Here is an 18,482-nt window from a genome sequence, read left to right on the forward strand (position 1 = left end):
AACCACGAGCGCCGTGGAAGGCCAGACCCAGCGGGACGACGCCAGGCGAGCTCAGAAAGGTAGCAATGCCTTCAGAGATGGAGCAAGTCCAACGAAGAGCGGGTTGGAGCGAACGAGTGGATGTGAGGAGGACGACCCGGACCTAGCCAGCAGGAAGGGACAGTGTGCTGCTCAAGTCTCTCGAGATGCAACGAAGACATGCAAGCTACAGTAACGACGTTTCAGTGACCCCGCCCTCGCCCGCTCCGCTTTCCGCGCCGACTGCTCCCTCCTCGACCTCGACTCGCACCTCCTCCTCGTTTCGCAGCCGCACCCGCGCTGCCCAGGCTAGACTTGAGCGGCTCAGCCAGCGAGAGAGTCACCGAGACTGTCGACTTTGTGCGCGACTGGTAGACGAGGTCCTCGTTCTGTCGGCGAAAGCGTTAGCGAGCGTTCGGAGCGAGAGCAGAGGTCGATACACTTCGTCTTCAGGCGTCACCTCGTCATGCACGACCTTGCTTCCCGTCACGACTTCCATCTTAACGTTTCCGCTATCGTCGCCGCTGGCTGAGTCTGCCGAAGAGGCGTAAGGATCGGGAGGCTCGCCGCCTGGCAAGGCATCGCGGATTGCGAGTGCTAGGGAGAGACAGAGGGGGATGGCGGCTCCGAGGGCGTGAAGAGTGACGGTTGTACATCTTCATAAGACAAGAACTGTCAGCCTCTCTCCGCGAAGACAGTGCAGAGACAGCGGTCGCGAGCTGGAGCGACAGCCAGTCTCGCAGCCGGAAATGCGACTCACCCTCGCTCGACGAACGCCTTCACACCCATCTTCAGGTACCCCGCAAAGCCTAGCCCCTGCCCCGTCGTCCCGCCCTTCTGCCGCTTGACCCAGATCTCCTCCGTCTGCACCCCGTCCTTCAAGTCCTTCGCCTTCCCTCCGATCTTTGCCCCAGACAGAGTTGACTTTGCTCGTATAGCGGTTGAGGTAGTAGGAGGATGGCCGGTGGAAAGGCGGCGGAGCTTGCCTGCGTTCCGTTGTCGTTTCTTGTGAGGGGGAAGGGGAGGAAGCCCGTCTTGCGATTCCGCTTCTTCCCCCTGCGCGCTCCTTCCGCTTGGCCGCGGTTGCGACGGTGTTTCTGGTACGTGGGAGACGAGGGTCGATGGTTCTTGCGGCAGTGAAGACGAGTTGTCGCCTGATCGAACGGCGGGAGAGGAAGCGGGAGGAGGTGCGACACGGGGGCGTTTCGCAGGCCGCTGCTGAGATGGCGTGGCTTGTGAAGATGCCTGAGACGACTGTGACGCAGCCAGTGCGCGCTTCGAAGCGTTTGCCATGCCGTTGTGAGGCGTTCTGGTCCAAGAGAGGGTTGGCAAGGAGCAGCTCACCTCGCCCGCCCGTTGGACGCTGGAGGACTGCTGGGACTGCTGATAGACTACTCTCCTGTCGGTCGTGAGCTTGAAGTACGGTCCCGCCGCCGTTGTCGCTCGACTCCGCTTTCGACACAGCCCGTGACTTTTCGGACGGTTGCGAGTGGACTGGCGAGGGCAGTAGGACGGGCAAGGATAGACTGAGTGGCCTGAAGGTGAGTTTTGAGCACCAGTGCTCCCCTTTGGCGGGCTGCAGGAGGGCATCACACCCTTCTCGCATAGCTGTCTTCTCGAGATCTCGCCGAGGAGGACTGTACCGTCTCCAGACTGTTCTGTGGGTGCTGACGATCCACGTATCCTGTAGTAGCGATTTGTAGCAAGATGGCGTCGACACTACTCGCCCGCTGCACCTGCGGGTCGACCCTCACCCGCTCTCTCCGGACTTCTCCCTCCTCCTTCCGACGATCATTCCTTTCGGGACCCAAAGGGCCTGCGAAGCCGGGCATGTCCGCGCCGCGAAGTATGCGGCCGGCGAACCGCAATGTCCCGAGGGTCGAGCCGCCGCCTCCTCCGCCTCCTCCACCACCACCTCCTCCGCCGTCCCCTGAGCCGACTCCTCCGCCTTCCGCAGCTTCATATGCGGGAGGATCTCAAAGCAGTATGCGGTCGGAGCCTCGCGATTACGGCGCTCGAGGATCTGACGCGGGACGGTACGGAGGCGGCGACCGGCGGCAAGGCGAGCCAGACAGGCGTTTCTCCGGCCAGCGAGACTCGCGCGGCACGTACTACCCTAAGCGACGAGTCGTTCCCCAAGGCCCTCCAACCGGTGAGCCTAGCAGCCAGCAGACTCCTCCAACTCCCGAGCGACGGAAACTCGAAGTGAATGACGCTCGACGTTATGCACTAGAGCGCGAACGGGATCGACTCGCCCATGTCGCCATCAACTCGGAGAAGTACGACCCGAAGTCTAAGGAGAAGATCCAGCGCTCCGCGAAGGCGATCGGTTACCCTCCCAACGAGATTGGCGCACGCATCGACGAACACCGACTTCGCAGTAGGCGTCAGGGAGGTCCTGCACCTGTCGAGACGAACGCTCGTCCCGGCAGCGCGAGTCCGGTGCGAGAAGTTGTTGGGTCGGAGCGGGAAGGACGGGGTCGCGAGCGGACCAAGGATCGGCGGGGTCGCGGAGGGGACGCTGGCGGCTTCAAGAGCAAGAAGGAGCGCGAGGCGGAGGAGCGAGAACAGCGTGAGCTGGAGAGGCAGTGGGCGGCCAAGAAGGAGAAGGAGGCCAAGCTGTTGGCGCAGGCGCGCGAGCGCGAGATGCCGCAGCGGCGAGCGGCGAACCAGGTCGAGCTGCCGTCGATGCTGAGGATGAGCGACCTGTCGCAGCTTCTTAGGCGATCCATGTGTACGTTCCGTTTCGTCAGGACTGTCTTGACAGCGAGCTGACTTCAGCTCTCCTTACAGTCCGTGTCAAGATAGCAGCCGAGCAGATCGGTCTGGAGGACACACGACCCGAGCGAAGTGAGTTCGACTGTCTAGATCTGTTCAGGTGCCGATACTGACTCTTACCCTCGCAGTGCTTCTTGCGGAGGACGCCGCCCTGATCGCCCTCGAGCTGGGTTTCGAGCCGGTCATCGACGATGAAGCCGGCTTCGACCTCTACCCGGCTCCTCCTGCGCCACCCGAGAAACTCGCGCCTCGCCCTCCCATCACCGGTATCTTCGGCCACGTCGACCACGGCAAGACGTCTCTCCTCGACGCTCTCCGCTCAACCTCGGTCGCAGCTGGCGAAGCCGGCGGTATCACTCAGCACATCGGTGCCTTCGAGGTCAGCGTGAACGCCATGGTAGCCAACCTGCGGGCCAAGACCGAAGGACTTCCCGCTCCTCCGCCTTACGAGCCGAAGGAAGGTGACCCGACTATCACCTTCCTCGACACACCCGGCCACGCTGCCTTCACCGCCATGCGTGCTCGTGGTGCTGGCGTGACGGATGTTGTCGTCCTTGTCGTTGCGGCGGATGACGGCGTCAAGCCGCAGACAGAAGAGGTCATCGGCCTCATCAAGTCGGCTCCCGACGTCAGCCCTGTCGTCGCCATCACCAAGGTCGACAAGCCTGGCATCGATACGAAGAAGGTCAAGCACGGCTTGATGGCGGCTGGCATCGACGTCGAAGAGCTCGGCGGCGAGATCCCCTGCGTCGAGGTCTCAAGCGTGACGGGTCAGGGTCTCGCAGAGCTACTTGAGACTATTTCTGCGATTGCCGAGGTCAAGGAGCTCAAGGCGGAGCGGGAAGGTCGTGTCGAGGGTCGTGTCCTGGAGGCGCGGGTAGACCATGGACGAGGGTGAGTCGTGAATGTTCTCTCCCAGCCTCGCTCAGCAAGCTCATTCGTCTATCGCATAGAAACGTTGCGACCATTCTCGTTACCCGCGGCCGTCTTCACTCTACCGCCTCTCTCGTCGCCGGTACGACCTGGGCGCGAGTACGCACGCTTCTGCCGCCCTCGGGCGAACCCGTCGAGGCCGCCTACCCTGGTCAGCCTGTCGAGGTGACGGGCTGGAAGGAGCTTCCTGAGGCAGGTGACCTCGTCCTCGAGGCCGAATCGGAGGACGACGCGAAGAAGTGTATAGCGAACAGGTTGAGGAGGCAGGAGGACGAGAAGATGATGAGCGAGGTCGAGGTCATCAACGAGAAGCAGAAGCGTGACGCGGAGATCCAGGCGATCAGGCGGGCTGAGGAGCGGAAGGCGAGGGACGAAGGCTTGCGCGGTAACGCTGTCTCGCATGCCGGCGATGTCGCGGTTGAGCAGCTTACCGCGTCGAGCGGTGACGAGATCAAGGAACGGCTGCTCGTGGTGAAGGCGGACGTGAGCGGGACTGTGGAGGCTGTCGTCGGCTCGCTCGAAGGCATTGGCAACAAGGAAGCGAAGGTCAAGATCATCCGGGCTGATGTCGGCGACGTTCACGAGGGAGATCTCGATCTCGCCAGGACCGCAGGCGGTGTGTTCTCCTCCTTCGTTCTCTTCATGAGTACCCGCTGACATTATCGAGATGTGCAGCCGTCATTATTGGGTTCAACGTCGACGCTTCGGCAAGCATCATGCGGCAGGCGGCTCAACATCCCCCGGTCACTGTCCACATCTCCCCCATCATCTACCGCCTCGTCGAAATCGTCCGCAAGGAGACCGCCGCCCTCTTGCCGCCGCGCATTGAAGTTCGCGTCCATGGCGAGGCGACCGTCCAGCAGATCTTTGAGATCAAGGTCAAGGGTCGCAAGACGCCCAAGGTCATCGCCGGTTCGCGGTGCTCCAACGGCATCTTCTCGAAGGCGAGGAAGGTCCGCGTCGTTCGCAACGGCGAGACGATCCACACGGGTGAGCTTGCGCATGCCTGCTATTCGCTGGAGCCGCGCGACTGACTTTTCGTCTCTGCAGGAACCGTCGAGACGCTCAAGCAGGTCAAGAAGGATGTGCTCGAAGTGCAGAAGGGCGTCGAATGCGGTATCGCCATTGAGGAGTTCGACGACCTGCGGCCGGAGGACCTCATCCAGAGCATCGAGGAGATCTCCGTCGCGCGCGAGCTGTAAGCTGTTATGTACAGACTAGAGCGAATCCTCGCCACTCCCTTGCATTTAGACCCGCAACGCAACTTTCGCGCTCCCCTCGTCCCACGTTCGTCTGCGCGACGTTAGCAACGGAAAAAGCGACGAGCGCAATGCACAGTTACAGGAAGAGCGGAGCTGGGTGAACATAGTGCGAAGGGAAGACAAGTCTCAACAACGAAGAGGAGGACACGTGGTGAGCTGGGCAAACGAAAAGAGAAACAATGACAAGGGGAACGTGAGAACATGAGAGGGGAGACGGGTGCAGGCGTAGTCTAAGTCTGCGTCGAGCAAAACCCGTTGCTGAACAGCGGAAACAATGAAGAAGGGGAATACGAAGGCTGAGTGTGAGCGCGAGTGTGCGGTGAACATGCGAAGGGGGCCAGTGAGCCAATAAGGATGGAATGGAGCCTTCAAGAGGCGGGCGAGCCGGTCGAGGGCGATGGCGATGCTCCGGTGGTGGACCTTGGCGAGCCCGCGACGGCGGTACTTGCGCCCGTCGTCGGGCCGCTCGCGATGGCAGAGACGGGCGCGATCTTCTTCCGCAACGCCTGAAGTCGGCCCGTGATCGACTGGACGAAGCGGGTGACGGTCGTGCGGTCTTCCTCAATCTCGGCAGGCGTGGCGGTGTTCGGCGTGCGGATCGTATCGTCAAGGAGGGCGTACAGCATCCACAGCGCCGTCTCGTATGCCGTCTCGCAGTCGGTTGGGTTCTCGCCGCGAAGCTCGTTGACAGCGGCGGCGCGGGACTGCGAAGGCAATCCGTCAGCTGCAAGTCGATACAGGTGTTTGGGGTGAGAATGGGCACGCACCAGCTCGAGTGCGCGGTCGTAGACGAGCTTCTCGGCGTAGGTCGCAGACTCGGGGATCTCCTCGCCGCAGCGCGTCTTGGCAAAGTCGGCCTTGTCGAAGCACTCGTTGAAGCGCTGGCGGAACCATTGCACGGCTACGAGAGATCAAAAATTGTCAGCTAGGAATCAGTCGGCGCGTAGAGGACTGACGCACCGTCGTTGAAGTCCGCACTCGCCGCCTGCTGCTCAGAAGGTCTGTTCGCCCAATGCTTCCTCGCTCGCTCGATGCCCTTGCTCAAGAACGCCAGCGCCTTGAGGTAGAGCATCATCGCCTCGGCCGCCAAGACGTCGGCCCGCGCCGAGCTAGCCATGATGAGTGGCCTGTCCGACGAGGAGGACGACCCGCGACGCATTGAGGGCGAAGTCGGGATGGGCGAGAAGGGGTTGCTGACGTTCGCTGATTGCGCCTGAGCTTGTTCGCGCGCGGCGAGGTGCGAGAAGTACGACGGCGTGCCGAGCGAGGTGGTCGAGGTCGATGCGGCAGGCGTGGGAGGGAGGATCTGCAGGATCTTCGAATCGGCAAACTCGAACAGGACGAGCGCCTTCTGCGCGATGTCCTCGAGGTCGGCAAGCACGCGCTCTTCCTCTGGGTCGACCGCGATGGGCGCTGTCATCGACCGCGGGATTGGCTTGCGCGCCGAGCTGCGTCGAACGAGGATGCCGTCCGTCGGGCTGCCAAAGATCTTGAGCGACGAGAGGTTGCTAAAGGCCTTTGCGAGCGCTCCGGATGGGCTGCCGACGAGCGCGAGAGGCGAGCCGGGGAAGCGGTCCATGCTGCGAGGCGAGTTGGAGAGGAAGGACAGCGGGCGAGGGGAAGACGAGAGCGAGTAAGGGTGGTGCGGGGTAGATTGCGCTCGCTGCGGGATCGCAAAGGGCGGCGTCGAGTCGCCCGCGGGTGGATACGGCGACGAGGGCGAAGACGAAGACGGCGGCGACGGTCCTGTCCCAGCAGGGTTGCCAACCGAGCTAAGCGGTCGCGTCAAGAACCCTCGCGACGGTCTCCGTGCCACGACACCCTCTCGTCGTGGGTTCTGTTGCGCAAGCTCGTCGGCAAGAGCGTTGATCTCGACCGTGCGCTTCTCGACGACGACGTAGTCCTTGCCGAGAACCGAGTCGTTCGAGTCCGTCATCGAGTCGCTCGTCTCGTTCGTCGCCTTGAAGCGCTCAATGGCAGACGGCGGATCAGGCGAAGGTGGCGCAGGCGACTCGCTGTCCGACGGACGCCCACGTAAATCTCTGCTGGAAGAGGGGGAGACTTGACCAACTGACCTGCTTCGTCTGCTGATCGTCCCAACCGGCGTCCCCGTCCCTACCCGCTGAGCCGCATAGTCCTTCGTCCTGATCGCCTCGACGCCCGCCACCACCTCCTGCTGCCCACCCGCGCTTCGAGGGACATAACTCGATGTCCGCCTCGCAACAGGCGGCGGACCTTGCTGCGCTCCAGCAAGCGGAGGAGACGGTGATGCTCGTGCGGCAGACGAAGGGCGGCGCGCGAATGGCGGCGGATCGTCGGAAGTCGCGAAGCGCGAGATCGCTTCTGGCGGCGCAGGGGAGGAGACGGAAGGGACGGGTGAAGGGGCGGGTGAGGCGCTTGACGGGCGCGGGTAGAGCGGTGGTGGAGGACCGGGCGAAGCTCGGGGGACGATCGGCGTGCTCGTTTGCTGCGTTGCGAAAGCGGCCGGAGGGACGGTCCCGAACGTCCGTCGGTCGGTCGAGTTCGCTGCGACAGACTCGGGCGGAACAGCGGGTGGTCCACGCGCTGGGTCGCGCTTGCCCGTCGCCTGTCCAACTCGCACCGAGACCGACTCGGCTGACGAGAAGCCCTTGAGCTGAGCGACGGCCGCCGCCTCGCGAAAGAAATCCTCAAACGACATGCGCTCGGCCGGCTGACGCTTCAGTAACCTCCGAATCAGCGCCTTGATATCCGCCGCAACCTTCGTCGGTACTTTGCCCTCGTCCACCTCGTCCGACCGCTTCTCATCCGGGAACTTGATGCGGTCTTCGCCGCGCTCGATCTTGCGCAGGAGCTCGACGTGGTTCTGAGCGCGGAAGGGAGGCTTCCCGACGCTCATCTCGAACAAGACGGCGCCGACGGACCACAAGTCGGCCTTGGCGTCGTACTTTTCGTAGCGGAGGATCTCGGGCGCCATGTAGAGACTGTTCGTGCAAGATGTCAGCTTGAGCGACGGATCGAGGGGGGGAGAGAGACGCACGGTGACCCGCAGAGCGTCTCGGCCATGCTCTGACTCGGCAGCCATCGCGCGAAACCAAAGTCGGCAACCTTGAGAACGGGGATCCCGGGCGGGTGTCCGGCTTCGAGGTCTGCTGCAGAAGCGGGCTGGAGGAGGAGGTTCTGCACGCGGAACAGGGTGAGCGAGGTGAAGAAGGTGACGCAAGGGCGGGACGAACTTGAGGCTTGATATCGCGGTGGATGACGTTCTGTGATCGCAGGAATCGGAGAGCGTCGACTGTGTGCGCGAAACCCCGAAACGATCGCAGTGTTTCGTCAGCGAACGAAGGCAGGCGAGCTCAAGTGCCTGCAACCCACCGAGTTGACCCAAGAAGCACCGCACAATCGTCTCGTTCAACCCGCCCTCCTTCGGATGCGGGTACAAGACCTTCTCCGGCCCTCCCGCTGATCGTCTCGAGTCGGGCAAGAGTCCCTGATTCGACGCCGTGAGAGAAGGGAGGTCGCCCCGCTTGCGGATGTAGAGTGAGAGGTCGCCTGCGGAACAGAAGTCCATGATGAGGTAGATGTGCGAGTCGGTTTTCTGCGGGTAGGGACGAAAGTCGTGAGTATGCATTGGGAGGTACAGCGGAACTTCCGAGCGACGAGGCGGAGGAGGAGGCGGACGGAACGGAAACGGACCAGGCAGTCTTTGAGCTCGACGATGTTGCGGTGGGTGATGCGCTTGAGGATGGAGATTTCGGACTCGAGGTTCTCGAGGAGCTTGCTGGTCAGCTTGCTCCGGATGACCGACTTGATCGCCACGGGAGCGTGCGTATCCTGTGAAGGATTTGGAGGGGCGGCAGAGAACGGGAGTCGGTCAGCTCACGCTCTCCACGGTAATGCACGGCAAGGGATGCTTCAGACGTCCTAGCCGTCCAACAGCGCCGAGGGAAAGGCTGGTCCGACTCACCTGCCTCTCGCCGCGATAGACGGTCGCGAACGATCCCCTGCCAATCTCCTCCGCGATCAAGTACGGCCCGATCCTGTCCTCGTCGTCCGCATCGCGCCTGGTGGCATGTCGCCTCGCGTGTCCGTGCGTGCGGTGTTGCGGAGTCGGCGGGTCGTGGTGGATGTGGGGGCGATGAGAGGACGGGGTGTCTGTCGAGCGCGGGGCGGGCATGCGCGCCCCGTATTGTTGGAGTGTGTGAGGGTGTCTGTGAGTGTGCTCGCTGTGCGTGCAGGTGCGTGCGTTCGATGTCAGAGAGGGGTGGCGCAATCAGGCGACGAGGCGATGAGGAGAGGAGCGAGTCGAGTGAGAGCCTGGCGGAACAGGAGTCGCGCTGGCGTGCGTGCAAGTGCAGTGCAGTCGACTCGTGCAGTTGGACAGTCCTACAGTAGCACGGCAGCTTACGAGTGACAAGTGGTGTCAGCCAACGCGAGCGGATTGACTTCGCGGGAATCGAACGAGTCAACTCGAGCAAACAGCTTCCTGACGAGCGCGCGCAACAGACTCTCGAGCACACAACAGACCGCACAACTCGCGCCTTTCCACCTCCTGCTTTCCTCGAGACGTCAACTCCTTTCCCATCGCGTGACCTCGCAAGCAATCTCCGTTCGAGGCGAACAGATTTCTGCTCAGCATTGCAGGGATGGCGATACTCGACAGCTGGTGCTCAATGCGCGGCAGAGTCCTTGCGGTCGGGTATCAGCTTGCCCGGGTTCTGCACGGCGTGCGAAGAAGGAGCTGTCAGCGAGACGACCCTCATCGGTGTCGACCAAGCGAGTGGACGCAACGCACCATGATGTTCTGCGGGTCCATGACGCGCTTGATCTCGCGCAAGAGCTCGACCGTGCCCGCGCCCAGCTCGTTCTCGACGTAAGGCTGGCGGTCGCAAAGTCCGCATCAGCTCCTTCCCGTACTCGTCAGGCCATCAGGAGAGAGAGGTACGCACCTTCTTGCCGATCCCGACTCCATGTTCGCCCGTCGCAGTCCCGTCCATCCGCTGCGCCCGCTCAACCATGTTATGCACCAACCTTTCAACCTTCTTCAGCTCTTCGTCCGTGCGGAAGAGGAGGAGGGCGCTGCGTGCGAAGGATGATGAGCTGTTGTGAAGGAGGAGAAGAGAGGAGACGGACTGGAAGTTGCCGTCGCCTGCGTGGCTGACGATCGGGCCTTTGATCCCTTCCTTCTCGATGTCGGCCTGCGGGACTCACGTCAGCGGTCAGCTTTTCACCCAATCCGACGGAGTGAGCAGGAAGGGGCGCATGACCGAGGGCTCGCATCGCGAACTCGAGGGAGAGCTCAAACGCACCTTCGTCTCAGCGATCAACTCGGGGAACCTGGACAGCGGGACACAAACATCCGTCACCCAGCACTTGGCGCCCTTGACATACTCGATCGCGCTCCACAGCGCAATCTTGCGCGAGTGCCAGATCTCGTCGGCTTCTTTGTCTGTGCGGGCGAAAGTGAAGTTGGAACCGTGGTTCGAGGAGGTGATCTTGCCTGCGAGCCAGAGGTCGTTAGCAGAGGCTCAGATCGTAGAGGGGAAGAAGAGACGCACGAGTTCGCTCAATGTCGAGCTTCATCTGTTCCGGCGTGCCGCTGAACTTCAGGAATAAACTGCCCATCGCCGTTCCCTTCATCAGCCTCGCTCATCTCAACCAGGACGCATCAACGCACCTCGGCTTGACCGGCCACTGCCTAACCTTGCTCTCCCTGTTCGTCGCATCAACCATCACGTCGTCCAACAACTCGATACAAGCGAGCGAGATGCCGTTTTGGACGAGGTCGCGCGCTGCGGCGGCGGCGGAGGCGATCGTTGGGAAGGAGGAGACCGCGACTGTGGTGGGAAGCGCGGGGGAGAGCTTGAGAGTTGCTGTGAGGGAGGAAGGGTGAGCGGGATTGGGAGGAAACGAGGGGAAAAGGCTGACCTTCGGTGACGATTCCGAGTGTTCCTTCAGCGCCGATGAACAGACGACTCAGGTCGGGTCCGACCGACGACTTCCTGCGGGTCGCGATCGAGAGGATAAGCGACGAGTTGCGGAAAGAAGAGCGAGAACAGCGCACTTTGCTCGCTGCCTCGTCTTGATCACCTCTCCGCTCGGCAATACCACCGTCAAGCTGTCGGAACCGTCAGTCAGTCGAGTCAAGGGAGCAGATGCAAGCAAAGTGACGCACTTGAGGACGTTATCGCGCATGGTACCGTACCGCACTGCATTGGTCCCGCTTGCGCCCGTGCCGATCATGCCGCCAATCTGCGCGCCGCTACGACGACGGCAAAGGTGATGAGCCCATCAGACTCGGGTTAACTGAGAGTGAAGAGCAAGCTCCGCGAAGCCGAACGTACGGCGCAGGATCGACGGGGAAGAAGAGCGGGATGTTCCGTTCCCGCAACTCGGCGTTCAGGGCGTCGTACGAGATGCCAGGCTGAACGACCGCGTCCAGGTCCTCCGCTGCATGCTCACAAAGATCAGCCGCGAAGAGGACGGAGATTGAAGGACGGAACCCACGATGAATTGCCAAGATGTTGTTCATGTTCTCTGAGAAGTCGAGGACGAGCGCGAGGCCTGGTACGAGGTCGTCGACCGAGACGTGGCCGTCGCGAGCGAGCTTCTCCCGCGCAGACTTCTCGGAAGGGTTGTTCGCGTAGCCAAGGGCGGTGGTGTGGCCTGCGAGCGGAGTCGTCAGTAGCTGCAAACGCACCGCCAGCTCGATGAAACGCACCTTCGAGTGAAGTGCCCGCGCAGTAGGGGATCAAGGGAATGCCGTGCTTCGAGGCGGTCTTGACGATTTGGACGACGTCCTCCGTTGAGCGAGGGTACAGCACCGCGCCCGGCAAGCCAGTCGGTCCGTGTGCGGCTGGAAACGGGATTGTCAGCCTTGTACCAAGTCTGGAAGTCAAAGGCAGCGCACCCCATTCGTTGTAGCCGTGGTCGACGAGCGTATCCCGGTCCGTCGCGAGACAGTCCTCCGGGAGCCAGCCCTTGATCTCGCTCATCGCCTTCTCGAAGCCCTCTGCAGTCGGTTCCCGGTAGACCTTTTCCGCCTGCGCCTCTTCCGCCCCGTTCACGCCTGTCAACCTTCCGATCGCATAGGTCGAGCTGCCGACGAGGGTCGAGAGCAGGATCAAGCTGAGCGCGCTGAATCGCTGAACGGGTCGCTTGGGTGCTGGACGGGATGGGTTTGCTGCGACAGGCCCGCTGGGAGTTGGTCGTCGCTCGAGCGGGTGGGGGCGAGAAGCGAAGGCTCGTCGAGGCACGGCGTGAGGAAGGGAGCGCAGCAGCGGGCTTGCAGTCTTCGTAAGCATCCTGATGAGCACCCAAGCCAGTCAGAAGAGCTCAAACGGGTGAAGAGACTCGTTCTCCACCTCTTCGCCTCCCTCCGTCGCTGCCGGCCGACGGTGCCGAGCCGCTCCGTTCGCCTCGCACATCTCGCTGCAGTGTTGGACAGTCATGGAGCAGTGCTCTGGACGCATTCAGAACCAGCCTAGGCCAGCCGGAGGTCGCCTCGTCTCTCCCTCTCCTCCTCGCAATTCTCATCAGTCGACGCTCGACAAGCGCGAGGACGGGCATTGGTGCACTGCGAGTGGATATTGACGGTGCTGATGGGTGATAGAGTACTGAACGGAGCGCCCACGCCGTCCAGGACTGCTCAGACTGCGACGCTCGCCCGCTTTCCCCTCCTCCCGCTCGTCCCGGCCCGCTTCTCGTCATCCTCGTGGTACGAGTCCTCCGAATCACTGCTCGAAAGCTCCGCATCACGCCCACCTCGCTTCTCAATGCCCTCCTCGCGCAAAGGCAGCCCCGCCTCCTCGTCGTCTCCATCCATCGCGCGTCCCTTTCCCTTCCACCTAGCCTGCTGGCGCCCGAACCGCATCTTCGGCAAGCTATGCGCAATGTGGTGATAGCCCGTCGCCTTGCCGAGACTCTGTGAAGTCCCGCCGGACATGCAGCCGATCGCAAGGACGGATACGGAGAGCTGGAGGATGCACGAGATGACGAGGAACTGGCGCAGGCCACGGTTGTTCATCAGCCCAGGCTATATCTTGCTGCCCTTGCCCTCGGGTCGCGAAAACAGAGGCGAAAGGTGCACGCACGGCAATGATGGCGGTCTTGATCTGTCCCCAACTACAGTTGATGAGCTTGGTGACAGCGCCCGAGTTCGGCACCTCGCCAACTGCCCCTGCAGCGCTTGAGCTGAGGGGGAACGCGCTAGTCAGAGATCGGGGAGGACCAGGAAGGTGAAGCGGGACGCACCAGAGCTTGGTCACGTCCTCTTTCGCGGCCCAGTAGCCGTACGAGCCGGCTTCGATGACGGCGAGGAGCTGTGGAAGTCTACATTAGCGGCGTTCACGCCGCGACGAGGTGGCAGAACCTACGATACCCAACCCGCCAATCTCGGGGCCCGAACAAGCGCAAAAGACGAGTCCAACGACCAGCGCAACCAACGAACTCGCTCCGCCGATGTACTGAGCGATAGATACGCCGTCTGTAGGCCACTGCTGGGCTTTGATGCTCGGCCAGAGGTAGTACTGGAGCGGGAGAACGGGTCAGCGTGATCAGCAGGTTGAGGAGAGGGCGGGACGCACGAAGGTACTGCCGGCGAGGACGGCGAGCATAAGGATGTTGAAGCCCTGTGAGTGCCGCGCCACACAATCAGCACGAGTTTGAGGAGATACGGAGGTCGGCAAGACGGGCGGAGAGAGAACGCCAGGACATACCTGGAAGACCTTGCGGAATATCCCTGTGAGGCACATCGTCGCTGACCGTCAAAGGCAATGTACAGAGCAGAGGAGAGAGCGGACGAAGCGAAAGCTGGAGGACGGACGTGCTGGACATGCCGCGGACCTTCCGGGCGCGAGGTTAACCTCCTCGACATCGCCTCATGCCTCGACCGATGCCTCGACGGAACAAGCAGAGCACCCGTGTCAATCCTCGAGCCCTAAGGAGAGGCGCAACGAGCTGCAGCTGCGATGTCAGGCCGAAAGAGCGTCTTGAGACCGTTGACCTTCGCAACTCGACATTCGATTTCGCAAGCATCCTACAGTAACGTGACAAGCAAGCGAGTGCGCCACCAAGCCCGAGCACCTTCCAAGCGAGTACTGGGCGCCGAACAGGGGCAGGTTGGGTCAGCGTTCGTCGCAGCAAGAGGGCGGAGGCGAAGTCGCGCACCTCGAGTTGAGCGCTCACTTAGCCATCATCTGCCTACGTGACAGGTCGAACGAGGGTCAGCCTCACCTCAGCAAGCTCTACAACGCCGCAAGCGACACGCACTTCAACCTCTCCTCCTCCTCCTCCTGCTCCTTAGACCCGTGCGGGACGTGCATGAACGTGTGGTGCGGCGAGTCGCCCTCGCGGTGGCTCGGCTGGAGCTCCTGAGCGTGTGGGATGTCGACGGGTTCGCTGGCGGTCGTCGAGGAGCTCGAAGTCCTTGTGTGGCCGCTCGACTCGGATTCGCCGGAGAAGGCGGAGGGCTGCGAAAGCGACGCGGCGGGTCAGCGGAGGGTCGTGCAAATACCGAAGCTGGCGCGCACGTCGATGTTGCCCGTGGGGACGACGCGAGGCTTTTGACCTCCCTCGGGCAAGTGAGGGATGTTCGAGGAGTGCGAGCCTTCGTCGGACCTGTTGTGGGCCACTCAGGACGTCAGCACTGGACTCTTCGAGACGCTTGGAGGCTGCTCACATTGTTTGTTGCGGGTGCGAGTGAGGTGGAGGAGGGAAAGAGACGCAAGTCACCTCCTCGCCTCGACAACGCGCCAGCTGCGACTCGCTGGCGGAGCTTGCAGGTTCGTATGAGCTCTTAGTCCTCTCTCGCGCTCGTTCCGTCCCCTCGCGACCGTTTCAGTGGCCGGGCGCGGAAGTGCACTCCGGCCATCCTTTCCGCTCCCCACGCCTGCAGATAGGCTTTATACCGAGTCAAGGTTACCTCGTAGAAATGAGAGAGATGCCGCAACTCTAGCTGCGAGTCTCGGAAGGAGAGCGAAGGGATGGTACGATGATTGCAAGTCCTCCTGCGGCTCTACATGCGCCCGAGTCCGTCGACGCTGTCCTCACTGTCCGTGTGCACGCCCGACTTCCTCTGCGCTTGCTCCGCCTGACCCGCGCGACTCGATCTCCCTGACCTGTCTTCGCTCTTCGACATGCCCACGCCGTCCCCGCGACGCAGCATGCCTTTCTCTGCGTCCGACTCTTCCGAGTCGCTTCTGTTGCTGAAGTCGCTCCATTCATTGCTGTCGGCGCGGGCACGGCGGTGGCCGGACGAGGCGGAGCGAGAGAGCGAGTATGAGTTGTCGGGAGGAGGGGAGGAGCCGCCTCCGTTGCGGCCGACGACGAGGATGGCCAGCTGGATGAGAGCGGCGGCGACGAGAATCTAGGGTTCACTTTGCTGTCAGTATCACCGCGAGAGCTACGAGAAAAGAGGCCGAACTCACGACGTAGAAGGCGATCTTGCCGGCTCCGTTGCAGAACAAGCTCGACCACGCGTTGACGGTACAGGTGCTGGCGAAGCCTGCGCCGATCATCTGCCACGCCCAGAAGACGGCACAAGCAGCGGCGATGCCCTGTCGTCTCGTCCGTTAGCTCGCCTTCTCGTGCGAGGGACGCAAGTGCGCACCAAGTTCTCCCACTTGTACCATTTCTTCGCCATGATCGACGGGGCGTAAGACATGCCGACCGAAATCAAGCCTGCTACGGCTGCGACGGTCGCCAGGACACCCGAAGCGCTCGAAGCAAGGTTCGAGGTCGACAAGCCAGAAAGGGACGGGCTGCGAGCGACGACTGGCTTAGCAACATTGGGGAGGAATCGATCAGGCAAGAGGAACTCACGAGAAGACCGATGTCACCACGACGAGGAGGACCGTCCCTGCGATCTGCGGACAAGTCGCCCTCAGGAAAGGCATAGTAAAAGCGGTGGGAGGCGGCGCACCTTGATGATCAGAGAAATCTGCATCGTGTCGAGTGTAGTAGAAACGGAAGGAAGGAGGGAAAGGGAGGAAGAGGAAGAATCGGAGGATGTTGGGGTCCGCGGATTCTCCGTCGAGTGAGAAGACGGAAGAGGGGGAAGTATATGAGAGCAAGGGAAGCGCAGACTCGAGTCCAAGAGAATGCGCAAGAGCAGGCGACGGCCGGCGGCGACGCGCTAAGACGCCGGTGGAAGCAGAGGCAAGTATGAGGGTTCGCCAGTCGAAGCCGCGTCGAGGCATTAGGCACCGCTGCGGCAGCAGGGTCAAAAGAGAGCCATGGGAATGTCAACAACAAGAAAGGAAGCTGTACAGTCGGACGGAGCGGGGCAGGCGTGAGGCGTCAAAGCGAGGCGCGGCCGAGGAGGATCTTGAGGTCGAGGAGGACCTGCGGGTGGTTACAAAGGGTCAGCCGCCGTCTTTCCGTGTCCGAACACCTCGTTCGCGAGCCGTGGGGCAGGAGGAGAACCGGGAGAGCCGAGCGACTCACATGCCGCAGCGCCCTCGTCCAGGTCTCGTCGCTGCCGAACTGAAGCTTGATCGAGACGTCGCCGATACGATCCTTCACGACACTGTGCGTACCAAGCGTATTGGTTCAGTCCCTGAGAAGGGTCGCAAGCGAACGCTGCCCCGCGAGTCCCCCAAGGGCGCCGACCGAGTACCTCGAGCCACCTTGCGAAGAAGCGAGATCTCGCGACTCACGCATGCGGCAGCCTGACTCCCCGATCTCGCCTCGTGACCCACTCGCTCAACTGCCTCAAACATTCGAGGAACGCGACCATGGCCATGTCGAAGCGACGGTTCTGGAGGAGACGGGTGACGGCAAAGTCGCCTGACCCGTAGCTGCGTTCGCGCACGAAAGTTTGAATCAGCTGATCCTACAGCACAAGCGAGAGAGAGAGAAGGAAGAGCGACTGCACGCACAGCTCGTACACCCCGGCCGTCTCGCCTTTCTCCCCGACCTTCTCGATACTCGAGAAACTCCCGCACGGCACGAGCTTGTACCCCTGGAACTCGAACGCAAACTTGCGCGCGATGGTGTGCAGTAGGAGGAGTGTATGGCCCCATGCGGCATTGATCTCGGGCCATTCGACCTGGGCGCGAAAGAGGGTTCAGCCAGAACGAAATCGGAAGGAGAAATGGACAAACGAACGACGACTCCTGGCAGACGACCGAGGCGCAGACCGTTGATTGTACCGAAGCCTGCTTCCTGGCCGATGCAGAAGGCGTCGTCTGGGAGAAATGTCGAGGTCCGTTCAGGTGCGCTATACGCTTCCGCACGTGATCGTCAGCGGCCGACTCACTGTACACGTTTGTCCGCTGCAACTTGTCCAACTCCCGCTGCCCGTTCGCAAGACGCGTCTCAAGCGCCGATTGCCGGTCGAGCAGTTGGTCGCGGTCGAGGACGTAGAGCGAGTGTTGGCGCCAGAATCTGCGCTTAAGACCCGCATCAGCTACTCTGCCGAGCATTCACGCTTGAAGCGGTTTCCGCTTAGCGATGCTCGGACAAAGCGAGTAAGACGTACTCTGCTTCCTCACGCGCAAGCTCTTCTTCTTCCGCGTCGAGCGCAGTCTGTTCCTCTGCCAGGGACGCCTTCTGCGCTTCGACGGCTTTCAGCTCGGTGATAGCGTGGGATTCGGCTTTGCGGAGCTGTGGGATGAGGTATGTCAGCCTAAACTCGGCAGACCGTACGAGGCTCCGACACTTTTCTGGCCACGAGAAGCAGCAGCACCGTAAGCAGAACGTCCAGACCGAAAACGCACCTTCGCAATCTCCTTTTCCAACGCCTCCCTGACCTCCGCATCCGTCGCAGCCCCTAAGCTCTTCCTAACCTCGTCCCTCTTCCTCACGACCTCCCTCTCAAACGCAGCCAATCGATCCTTTTCTTTCCGGAGTTCATCGAGTTCGCGAGTCATGAGGGTGAGGAGGGACTCGGTGCATTCTGTGCAGAGAGGTTGTGCGATGGAGGATTGGGAGGAGAGCAAGGTGTAGAGGGTCGAAAGTTGTGAAAGATGGGGAGTCAGGGAGGTTGGTTGTGCTGGCGAGAAGGAGAACGGGTCGGAGGAGGTCACGGCTGGACGAGGGGCGGAGCCTGGCGCCGGGAGTGCGGCGGCTGACGCAGAGCCAAATACGGAGTCGGTCAAGACGACGAACGACTCTGTCGGTCCCATTCCACTTCGAGGAGGAACGGTCGTCGGGGAAGGTCGAGACGAGGGTGAAGGGACGACAACACGCTGAATGGCGGGGTTCGGCTGGACTCCCTGCCTCGTCGCAACGTCGTAGAGCGGTCGCAAGCCGGCTGGCACCCGCGCATGACCCTGTCGAGCCGCAGGCACTCCACCTCCCGTTCCGCCGACCCGCTTCACCCCGTCGTTCGCCGCACTTCCAGCACCGGCACCTCCCTGAAACCGTTCCGACTGAGTGAGGAGATCGTATGTCGATGGCCCGAGCGAGGTGTGCGAGTCGTGGTGCGCGGGTTGAGCGAGGTGGGGAGCGGGACGAGGACGAGACGACGGCGAGGGCAGGGACGATGGCTGGATGGGTTGGCGACAGCGC

General features: G+C 62.1%; 7 protein-coding genes across 7 annotated transcripts; 1 reads left to right on the forward strand and 6 right to left on the reverse strand.

Moving 5' to 3' along the window:
* Window positions 1-221: 221 nt before the first annotated feature.
* RHTO_06349 (uncharacterized protein) lies at window positions 222-1,311 on the reverse strand (the record flags this gene model as incomplete). The annotated part of the gene is made up of 3 exons (XM_016420010.1): window positions 222-407; window positions 461-674; window positions 779-1,311. The coding sequence occupies 3 exons, from the start codon at window positions 1,309-1,311 to the stop codon at window positions 222-224; spliced, it is 933 nt and encodes a 310-aa protein (XP_016275464.1).
* A 414-nt stretch (window positions 1,312-1,725) lies between these two features.
* RHTO_06350 (translation initiation factor IF-2) lies at window positions 1,726-4,931 on the forward strand (the record flags this gene model as incomplete). The annotated part of the gene is made up of 7 exons (XM_016420011.1): window positions 1,726-2,170; window positions 2,252-2,752; window positions 2,812-2,868; window positions 2,925-3,690; window positions 3,750-4,345; window positions 4,405-4,719; window positions 4,780-4,931. The coding sequence occupies 7 exons, from the start codon at window positions 1,726-1,728 to the stop codon at window positions 4,929-4,931; spliced, it is 2,832 nt and encodes a 943-aa protein (XP_016275465.1).
* Window positions 4,932-5,359: 428 nt separating this feature from the next.
* On the reverse strand, window positions 5,360-9,147 carry RHTO_06351 (serine/threonine protein kinase ATG1; the record flags this gene model as incomplete). Its single annotated transcript, XM_016420012.1, has 9 exons — window positions 5,360-5,695; window positions 5,759-5,892; window positions 5,952-7,006; window positions 7,067-7,954; window positions 8,011-8,150; window positions 8,207-8,265; window positions 8,346-8,568; window positions 8,667-8,804; window positions 8,938-9,147. 9 exons carry the CDS (start codon window positions 9,145-9,147, stop codon window positions 5,360-5,362), a joined length of 3,183 nt encoding a protein of 1,060 aa, XP_016275466.1.
* Window positions 9,148-9,640: 493 nt separating this feature from the next.
* On the reverse strand, window positions 9,641-12,274 carry RHTO_06352 (D-lactate dehydrogenase; the record flags this gene model as incomplete). The annotated part of the gene is made up of 14 exons (XM_016420013.1): window positions 9,641-9,688; window positions 9,766-9,849; window positions 9,920-10,049; window positions 10,104-10,168; window positions 10,280-10,470; window positions 10,529-10,587; window positions 10,648-10,843; window positions 10,899-10,972; window positions 11,035-11,088; window positions 11,146-11,232; window positions 11,315-11,420; window positions 11,478-11,636; window positions 11,692-11,826; window positions 11,881-12,274. 14 exons carry the CDS (start codon window positions 12,272-12,274, stop codon window positions 9,641-9,643), a joined length of 1,782 nt encoding a protein of 593 aa, XP_016275467.1.
* Window positions 12,275-12,618: 344 nt separating this feature from the next.
* RHTO_06353 (uncharacterized protein) lies at window positions 12,619-13,723 on the reverse strand (the record flags this gene model as incomplete). The annotated part of the gene is made up of 4 exons (XM_016420014.1): window positions 12,619-12,972; window positions 13,064-13,291; window positions 13,346-13,498; window positions 13,556-13,723. 4 exons carry the CDS (start codon window positions 13,721-13,723, stop codon window positions 12,619-12,621), a joined length of 903 nt encoding a protein of 300 aa, XP_016275468.1.
* Window positions 13,724-14,215: 492 nt separating this feature from the next.
* RHTO_06354 (uncharacterized protein) lies at window positions 14,216-15,915 on the reverse strand (the record flags this gene model as incomplete). The annotated part of the gene is made up of 7 exons (XM_016420015.1): window positions 14,216-14,440; window positions 14,501-14,588; window positions 15,089-15,336; window positions 15,398-15,526; window positions 15,580-15,730; window positions 15,792-15,835; window positions 15,892-15,915. The coding sequence occupies 7 exons, from the start codon at window positions 15,913-15,915 to the stop codon at window positions 14,216-14,218; spliced, it is 909 nt and encodes a 302-aa protein (XP_016275469.1).
* A 353-nt stretch (window positions 15,916-16,268) lies between these two features.
* On the reverse strand, window positions 16,269-18,097 carry RHTO_06355 (autophagy-related protein 6; the record flags this gene model as incomplete). Its single annotated transcript, XM_016420016.1, has 8 exons — window positions 16,269-16,313; window positions 16,416-16,497; window positions 16,628-16,768; window positions 16,850-17,019; window positions 17,079-17,158; window positions 17,230-17,357; window positions 17,452-17,576; window positions 17,690-18,097. The coding sequence occupies 8 exons, from the start codon at window positions 18,095-18,097 to the stop codon at window positions 16,269-16,271; spliced, it is 1,179 nt and encodes a 392-aa protein (XP_016275470.1).
* Window positions 18,098-18,482: the final 385 nt, after the last annotated feature.

This window comes from Rhodotorula toruloides, assembly GCF_000320785.1.
Source record: "Rhodotorula toruloides NP11 unplaced genomic scaffold Scaffold4, whole genome shotgun sequence".
NCBI classification, from domain to species: domain Eukaryota; kingdom Fungi; phylum Basidiomycota; class Microbotryomycetes; order Sporidiobolales; family Sporidiobolaceae; genus Rhodotorula; species Rhodotorula toruloides.